Source organism: Crassostrea angulata, chromosome 10 (genome assembly GCF_025612915.1).
Source record: "Crassostrea angulata isolate pt1a10 chromosome 10, ASM2561291v2, whole genome shotgun sequence".
In the NCBI taxonomy this organism is placed as follows: Eukaryota; Metazoa; Mollusca; class Bivalvia; order Ostreida; family Ostreidae; genus Magallana; species Magallana angulata.
In genome coordinates this window covers 18,580,741-18,590,513 of record NC_069120.1, presented here as the reverse complement: position 1 = coordinate 18,590,513, position 9,773 = coordinate 18,580,741, and the positions used below count along the sequence as shown (strand labels likewise).

General features: G+C 33.3%; 1 protein-coding gene across 1 annotated transcript; it reads right to left on the bottom strand.

Annotated features, from left to right (window-relative positions):
- Positions 1 to 260: 260 nt before the first annotated feature.
- On the bottom strand, positions 261 to 9,771 carry LOC128164683 (peroxisomal 2,4-dienoyl-CoA reductase [(3E)-enoyl-CoA-producing]-like). Its single transcript, XM_052828665.1, has 8 exons — positions 9,613 to 9,771; positions 9,405 to 9,473; positions 8,929 to 9,046; positions 8,198 to 8,267; positions 7,793 to 7,917; positions 7,544 to 7,637; positions 6,997 to 7,101; positions 261 to 952 (listed from the first exon to the last, which is right to left on the bottom strand). Exons 1-8 carry the CDS (start codon positions 9,669 to 9,671, stop codon positions 732 to 734), a joined length of 861 nt encoding a protein of 286 aa, XP_052684625.1. The 5' UTR covers positions 9,672 to 9,771; the 3' UTR covers positions 261 to 731.
- Positions 9,772 to 9,773: the final 2 nt, after the last annotated feature.

Here is a 9,773-nt window from a genome sequence, read left to right as displayed (position 1 = left end):
CTGTGTATTATTTAGCATTTTTGGTGGAAAGCAGGTAGTAGAACCCTTATTGTCATGCATATACATATATGTATATAAATAGGTACATGTGCTGTACATTCAGAAATGTGTTATATTTCATCTGCACTCTCATATTGATATCCCATTCAATTTTCACTAAATATCTTGCACACTATAAATATAGCACGATTACAGTACTGTATTAATTGCACATGGATTCTTGATGTCTAAATCATAATTAATTGAAAACACTAATAATAGCCTTTTGTCATTCATTTAATTATGTTTTCAAAATAGTCAATGCATATTGACTTTTATACAAAACATATTAATAAACATGTAGCACCAATCAATATTCACAATATTTTATGATAAAATCACATGAAAAAACCATGATTATGATACATATACAAATTAGTAATATCCATGGATATAATATAAAATCTGCAAATCAAAACAATTTATGATACTTGACTGCAATGTAAAACCAACCAAAAGCTATGATAATATTCTACATTTGCAAAAAATGTACAGTATATTCATTTTTTATTTACAAGGTGTGAAATTAGTAAAATGGAATCACAAAATCATTTAATTCAAAGCTTTGTGTACATGTACAGTTAACTGTTTACTTACAAAACTGTAATATCTGGTCAAAAATTATTTCATTGCAAGATATCTATTACAGTGCTTGAAATAAACCTTCACAACGCAGATGATCAAATGATGGATTACATCTTAGATATCTGTTTGTACAAGGGACTGTTTTTGATTCTCCAGAAGTTGTTTTCTGAGGTGAGCCAGGCCCCGCCGTCTGCAATAACTGTGGTTCCAGTGAGGAGCTCCCCTGCGGAGCTGGCTATGTACAGCACCGCATTGCCAATGTCCTCCCGTCGTCCCAGACGCTGGACTGGGATTGATTTTAAAAAATCATCTGTAATCCTGTTCCCTCCTACAAAATTTATTCAATATTGCTATAATATAATACATGTACCATACAAAAGTACACAGCATAACATGTATTGATTATACATTAACATCTGTATCCTGTTTTCTGACAAAAAGCATTCAATACTACAGTATGAAGATACCAAGAAAGCATGCATAGCATAAATTTAAACATGAAATAATTTTATGTCGTCATATCATGATATGTAATTATGTTACCTCCAACAAAAAGTAATAAATACATGCAGTTATACATGAAGTAATATAGACAGCATTTCTAGTAACTATAGAATTTAATTATACCCCCCGCAAACGAAGTCTGGGGGGGTATATAGGAATCACCTTGTCCGTTCGTCTGCCTGTCTGTTCAATTCGTGTCCAGTCCATATCTTTCTTATGGAGAAACATTGGAAGTTCTTACTTCACACAAAGATTGCTTATGACCTAAGGGTGTGTCATGACCTTGACCCAAGTTCATTTGGACAAGGTCAAGGTCACTCACAGAAAAAATGCAAAATTCGTTTCCTGTCCATATCTTTCTTATGGAGAAACATTGGAAGTTCTCCTTTCACACAAAGATATCTTATGACCTAAGGTTGTGTCATGATCTTGACCCAAGGTCATTTTGGCAAGGTCACTGGCAGAAAAAGTGCAAAATTCGTGTCCGGTCCATATCTTTTTAATGGAGAAACATTGGAAGTTCTTACTTCACACAAAGTTTGCTTATGACCTGAGGGTGTGTCATGACCTTGACCCAAGGTCAATTGAGGAAGTTCAAGGTCATTGCTTTAAAAAAAAATTGGGCTCATTATACCAATAATTCAAGATATTTATATTAAATGGCTAACTGACATGTGGAATTTTGCTTGATTCGAGTCATGTTTGTTAACATAAGGATGCAAATGTCCTCATGCATTAACAGTTAACTTGAACTAAAATGGAATTTAAAGAATAGAAATTGGTTTGTGTACTCATATTAGCATTAACAGTTTTAAAAAATAGAGCAATTGTTATTTATAAAAAATGGACGGTGAAATAGATTCATCAAATATTTTCTATAATAGAAAAAATACACGAGTTATGATTTCTTCTTAGCGGGGGGTATCAATTGTGAGCTTGCTCACAGTACCTCTAGTTTCATATGTACTCAACTTAATAGAATTATTTTTTTGTTTAATACATACGCAGATCTAGAGAGAGGGGGTATAAAATTACCAAAAATACGCCTCAGACCCACCCCCCCTACAAACTCAAATAACCGTCGGCCCCCCCCCCCCCCCCCTTGTAAAAATTTTCTGGATCCACACATGGAATATCTGCTTATCCAGAGGCGGATCCAGCTATTTGGAAAAGGGGGGGGGGGGGGCGGGGGTTCCAACTGATGAATATCAATACGTGCAAAATTCCTTATTTGTCAATAAACAAGCGGGTCTTGTAATTAGGGTCTTCCGTTTCCAACGGAAGACCCTATTGTTTTTCTTCGGATTCTTTTTCATTAGGGTCTTCCGTTTCCAACGGAAGACCCTCTTGTTATTCTACGGTTTCTTTTTCTTTATTATTCTTTTTTTTCTTTTTCTGACTTTTTTGGAGCGCAATTTCTCAAAAACTATCTAACCGATTCGCACAAAATTTTCAGGACTGATAAATCATGATCGGTGCTACATATTATAAAATTTTCAAATGATGACGTCACTTCCGGTTTCAGATATTGATGATTTTGTAAATTTTTAAATGTCATTTTGTCCACGCATCTCCTCCGAAACTAATCAAGATAGAAGCTTGAAATTTTCAGGGATTGTAGATGAATGTATGTAGATGTACCCCCATGGTTCCACTGATGAAAATTGCTAAAGGCCTCAAAGCTCGCCTGAACCTGAAAATTGGCACCAAATTTTTTCACGAAATTTTTGCACATTTTCTGTGATATCTTTTGATGTATAAATATTTTGTTAAAAAATGTAATGCAAAAGTTGTTTCAAAATACACGGGCTTTCATTTGATATCAAGAAAAAGGGGCTGGCTCCTCAAATTAGGGGCCAAGAGTGCTGTAAAGTCTTCTTAAAATAACTCTTTACTGAATAATAATTTCTTATTAATTATAGAAGCAAAAATGTTCATTGTACAGCTGTTTATCTATACAGTACCATACCTAAGTCATATGTTACGTAATTAGGGGTTTCAAGGGGCCAGAAATTCAAAATTTCGATCATTGATATATGAAAAAGGAGAAATGTTTTGAAAAGCATTATAGAACAAAAGTTGCTTAAAAAAATGTTCTGTACAATATGCCACCTTAAATTTTTTTGTTCATGACCCAATTTAGGAGATAAAGGGCCGGCCCCTAAAACATTTGTAAAGATATCTTAAGAACGGTAAACATTTCGTGAACACTTGTTGAACAAAATATGTTTATATTTGCAAGACCTTTCATTTGATATCAAGAAAAAGGGGCTGACCCCTCCAATTAGGGGTCAAGAGGGGTCTTAAATCTTCTTACAAAAACTCTTTACTGAACAATAATTTGTTATTAAGTAAAGAAGTAAAAATGTTCATTGTACAGCTGTTTATCTATACAGTATCATACTTAAGTCATATATTACGTAATAAGGGGTTTCAAGGGGCCAGAATTCAAAACATTGATCATTAATATCTGAAAAATGGAGAAATATTTTCAAAAGCAATGTAGAACAAAAGTTGTTCAAAATAATATTCTGAACAATATGATACCATAAATTTTGTTGTTTGTGGCCCCGGTAAAGAGTTAAAGGGTCGGCCCCTAAAATACAGTTGTTTAGATATCTCGATAACGGTTAATCATTCGTGAACATTTGTAGAACAAAATTTGCTTATATTAGCGAGACCTTTTATTTGATATCAAGAAAAAGGGGCTGACCCCACAAATTAGGGGCCAGAAGGGCTATAAGGTCTTGTTATAATAACTCTTTTCTGACCAATAATTTGAGTTAAATCATAAAGCAACAATGGAGCTTTTATTAAGCTTAATTTAAATTGAAATCCGTTTTAAAATCGGACGATGCATTACAAAAATATTGGGATTTAAAAACTGAGTTTTCCGGAAATTTTGATTCCACATTCTTGGTTAAGAAAATAGAGTTATGTTCAAAGTTAAATGAACTCATACCTAAAATAATTCGGAAATTGTTAATTCGTACTTGAAGACATTCGGGATTTTTTTTTTATTAAGTCGATCTAGAAATTGTAAAGGTTTTTGTTAATTCGTTCTTGAAATCATTCAGACATTGTTAAGTCATACTAGGAATTATTCGATTTTTTTTAATTTTTTTTTTTTAATTTTCTTTGTAGTTGGATTTAGAACTCTGCTTCTTACAGGAACTTCTATCTTTACTCTCGACACCACCGGAAGACCCACTCGTTGCTTTGCAACGAGCTTTGCTCTAGTTATTATTATTCTTCCTCTGACTTTTTATGTGGCTTATATCTCAAAAACTATTCAACCGATTTACACGAAATTTTTAGAACTTATTTGGTAACGTAAATACTCGAGGTAATTAAAATTTAAACTTATGACGTCACATCCGGTTTCAGATATTGACGATTTTGAAAATTTTTAAGGGTCATTTTGTCCAAGCATCTCCGACGAAACTAATCAAGGTAGAAGCTTGAAATTTTCAGGTATTGTAGATAAATGTATGTAGATGTACCCCATTGCCTTCACTTTTTGAATTGCTGAAGGCTTCGAAGCTCGCCTGAACCTGAAAATAAGCACCAAATTTGTCCACGAAATTTTTGAACATTTTCTGAAATATCTTTTGATGTATACATATTTTGTGAAATAAGGTAATGCAAAAGATGTTTATTTTTGCAAGACCTTTAAATTGATGTAAAGGAAAAGGGGCTGGCCCCTCAAATTAGGGGCCTAGAGGGCTCTAAAGTCTTCTTACAATAACCTTTTACTGAACAATAATTTGTTATCAATCATAGAAGCAAAAATGTTCATTGTACAACTGTTTATCTATACAGTACCATAGCTTAGTCATATATTATGTAATTAGGGGTTTCAAGGGGCCAGAAGTTCAAAACTTTGATCATTTATATCGGAAAAAGGAGAAACATTTTGAAAAGCAATGTAGAACAAAAGTTGCTCAAAATAATGTTCTGTACAATATGCCACCTTAAATTTTTTGATGATGGCCCCACTAAGGATTTTAAAGGTCGGCCCCTGAAACACATTTATACAGATATCTCGAGAACGGTTAACACTTTGTGAACACCTTGTGAACAAAATATGTTTATATTTACAATACCTTTAATTTGTTGTCAAGAAAAAAAAGGCTGGCCCCTCAAATTAGGGGCCAAGAGGGCTCTACTGTCTTTTTACAATAACTCTTTACTGAACAATATTTTGTTAATAATTATAGAAGCAAAATGTTCATTGTACAGCTGTTCATCTATACAATACCACACCTAAGTCATATATTACGTAATAAGGGGTTTGAAGGGGCCAAAACTCAAAACTATGATCATTAATATCTGAAAAAGGAGAAATATTTTGAAAAGCAATGTAGAACAAAAGTTGCTCAAAATAATGTTCTGTACAATGTGATACCAAAAATTTTGTTGTTAGTGGGCCTGGTAAGGGGTTAAAGATTCGGCCCCTAAAACACATTTGTACAGATATCTCGAGAACGGTTTACAATTCATGAACACTTGTATAACAAAATATGTTTATATTAGTGAGACCTTTTATTTGATATCAAGAAAAAGGGGCTGATCCTTCAAATTAGGGACCACAAGGGCTACCAAGTCTTTTTATGATAACTCTTCTCTGACCAGTAATTTGAAATTTATTATAAAGCAACAAAGGAGCTTTTATTAAGCTTAATCAAAAACTGAAATCCATTTTAAAATCAGACGATGCATTACAGAGATATTGGGATTTAAAAATTAAGTTTTCCGGAAATTTTAATTCCACGTTTTTTGGTTCAGAAAATAGCGTTATGTTATAAGTGAAATTAAATCGTTCCTAAAAAAAAAATCGGAAATTGAATCGTACTTTAACACATTCGGGATTTTTTTTATTAAGTCGTTCTGGAAATTGTAAAGGTTTCTGTTAATTCGTTCTTGAAATCATTCAGATATTGTTTAGTCGTACCAAGAATTATTCGAATTTTAATTTTTTTTTTTAATTTTCTCTTGAAGTTGGTTTCAGATCTCTGCTTCTTACAGGAACTTCTAGCTTTACTGTCGACACTAACGAAAGACCCACTCGTTGCTTTGCAACGAGCTTTGCTCTAGTTTTCTTTGTATTTTTCGTAGGAAACGAAGTAAAACTTGTCTATTATAATACTTAAGTTAATAAACTAAACAATACATTTGAAAGCAGCTTTAAAAAGTAAAACGAATGCGTGTACTCGTACTTGAACGTCGTTTTACTCGATGGCTTGTCGGTTCAAAACTGTATGAACTATAATCGATTTTTTAAAGAAATATAGTAGAAAATACATTGGAGATGTTATTGTAAATCTGTGTTTTTAGCAATAGTCTGCTTAAGTTGTTGTTTTGTATTTCTTTAATTTTCCACATGTTTACTCAGTGTAGTAAACACCGGATGCTGAAGGGGAGTACAATGTACTTTATTTCGATAAAAAATCGATAGGGTTTTTTCATATGAGAACAAAATACAATACGTTGTACTAAATTCTTTAAATAAGCAATTTTAAAAGCATTTATTTGAGATAACTACAGTATTTATATTATAAATGGAGAAAATTGCCTTTAAATAGGCATTAAAGTTTTCAAAAAAATTCACGTCCAAGTAGCTGCAGGTCTGTAGCTCCCGGTCTGAAAAAATTTGGATTTTTCAGACCGGGAGCTACAGACCTGCAGCTAATGTCCAAGAGAAAGGGGGGGGGGGGTTCCGACCCCCAGAACCCCCCCTCTGGATCCAACAATGTTATCTAAGATTTTTTTTTTTCTATTTTATGATGTGGTATATGGTATGATCATTCAATAACAGATAGTATCCCCTGGTACTTTAAGAAAGAGTTCTAAATGCTGACAACTCACCGAGTCTTCTCATCCCCTCTGTATCTGCTATAGGTCCAGGAGCCACACACATCATTCTGACTCCATTGGGGCCCCACTCCACAGCCAAGTGCTTGGTCATGGCCTCTAAATGAACAATGAAGTTAATTGAGACCGATTGATAAATGTACATGTATCTCATTAGTAAAATCTAGAAAAATGTAAATCTCAATACATTCAGTCCATAATATAAATGTTACTGTATCGATAGAGCCTCTGCTTCATGTACATGTAAATTAAACATCAAACCCTGAAAATCATTCCATTATTGCCAATTTCTTTGTTATGGTATATACAGTACATGTACATAATAGGATAAATTTATCCTCAGTCAGGGATTTGGTAGATCTAGATTGTGAGTTACAGGGAAATAGTTACAATAAGCATAAGAATAATTCAGTTCCCTTATTTGGAATGTTTCAGATACCTAATTTGGAATGTTTCACATTTCTATCCATTCCACATCTTACAAAATGCTTACGTCTGTTTAAAAATGTGTATGTTATTTAATATATGTACAGAATGTTACCTATGGCAGCTTTTGCTGTTCCAGCATGTGTTTGTAAAGCTGCTCCACGTACACTCAGTGTAGCTGTAATATTGATGATGACTCCTCCACTATTCTGAAATTCAAGCACCACACATTCAAATATAAAGAGACTTTCGCTTGCATAAAAAAATCAAACATTGTACCTTTACAATATTCATTCATGTTTTGTGCTAAATTGCACTGATAGGGTTCACATTGCTTTTTGGTCTCAGTACATTAATAGATTACCTTCATGTACTTGTCAAATACTGCCTTGGAGACATTAAATGTTCCATGAGCATCAATCTCCATCACTGTCTTGAAGGCATTAAAAGAAAGATTCTCTGCGGGACACAGAAAGTTTCCTGCAGCATCTGTATAACAATATAAAAATGCTCATAAGTATACGACATTAAGTGATTAAGAATGAGCACTTTTTTATTACTCTGAATTATGAAAAAATTACAAGCTTGCTTATAGTGATTACCAATGTTTTTTTCAATTTTACATAGCATCATAAACTGTATACTGTAAAATGAGAAAATTTGGCGAATACATATTTTAGTGCAACCACAAGTGGCAATACATTGGTGCAATTTAAATTGCATATACGGTGTATGTGAGAACTTAAACTGTTAGTAGCAATCTACTCACTATTAATGAGAATGTCAATTCGCCTGAAATGCCCAAGAGCTTCTTCTACAGCTTTAGTAATGGCCTCTGGCTGAAAATGAATTAGTTAATGGTTACGAGAAACAGTTTTATAAAACATGGAGACAGAAAAAAAAGAAAGAGAGATTCTACCAATGCAAAGATATTTTCATCAGATATTTGTCAATTTATCTATAGTTTGTGTAAGTATCCACCTGAATCAACTCATTCCTATACGAATGTTGACTGGGGTTGAGAAAAACATTAATCATGTTAGCCCCAGAGAGATGAAATATTACCGACGCAAATCAGAAAGCAATATACTGTATAAGGGGAAATATTTGCCCCCGATTTATTTCACCCCTTTTGTTCTCCCTGTCAGCAGAATTTAAGACTTGCCAATTTCAAAGCAATTTTTTTTCAAAAACCACTAATTAGAAAGAGTATCTATATGTGCTTGTGTCTGGGCAAATTCTAGACAAGGCAAAATCATTTTCAAATGTAGATGGGCAAAAATAACATGGGATAAAAATAACCATGTATTCAGTATTTGTTCCAGCTAGGGTCTAACATAATCAAAGTTGCCTGAAAACAATTTTAAGTCATTATCTATTAAAGATTGTCTATAAAGAGTTAAATAGTAAGAATATATTATATACAACTGAATATAACAGTGTCAATTAGAAAAAACCTTTAAAATACTTAATACAAATATGGCTGGTGTATAGAAGCACCTTTCTGACATCCATCTGTATTGGTAGACATCTCTGTCCAGTGGCCCTTGAGAGCTTTTCAGCTGCATTCTTTAAAACATCAAGTCTGCGGCTAGCAATGATTGTGTCACAACCATGCCTAAATGCAAAACAGGCATAAATAAACAGATAATAACTGGAAATTCTTTTTTGGGAAGTGTAATCTTTAATTAAAACGCCGAATAGAATCTCATATAGAATAAATTATAGTATAAATAATAAATGAATCAAATGGTGCATAAAGCCACAGTGAAGTTAACTATATATAACTTTCTTTATGTTAAACTATTGCCGAAAAATTAACAGTATCCTATATATATAAAGCATATAGTAAAATAATGAACTGAATGTGGATAGCAAGAGGTAAGTATATATAACGTTCTAGATGTTAAACCCTTCAACAGTTCAATGCCTATACCTGTTTACAATGACCTATATATCGTGACTTACTAACATACCTCATTAATATTTCTGCTATCGTGAATCCTATCCCAGTTCCACCTCCAGTGACAAATGCAACTTTTCCTCTATAATACAAAAATGTATTTTTTGATGATTGAAATGTAAAATCTTATAATTTACTCACTCAGTCACTGCACTGTAAGAACGGACAATTTTAGGAGACTCAAATATGGATGGTAAATGGAGAAAAAAGAACCACATTACTTGAAAATATCCTTCTGAAAAACATATTTGTAATCAGTCAAAACGGCTTCGTCAGACATCTTGGTTAAGCTTGATTTATCCCTGTCACTGCGGTGGAGAACGATGAAGAATGAAGAATGCAGACGCCCACAAATCGAAACTAGAGATGTAGTCCGAACCCG

Bases quoted from the DNA above. Each gene is read 5' to 3' on its own strand.
- LOC128164683 (XM_052828665.1), bottom strand. From the start codon at position 9,671: ATGTCTGACGAAGCCGTTTTGACTGATTACAAATATGTTTTTCAGAAG. The intron at 7,918-8,197 runs GTGAGTAGATTG...ATTGTTATACAG, and splicing joins AATTGACATTCTCATTAATA to ATGCTGCAGGAAACTTTCTG. The intron at 953-6,996 runs GTGAGTTGTCAG...TAAATTTTGTAG, and splicing joins AGAGGGGATGAGAAGACTCG to GAGGGAACAGGATTACAGAT.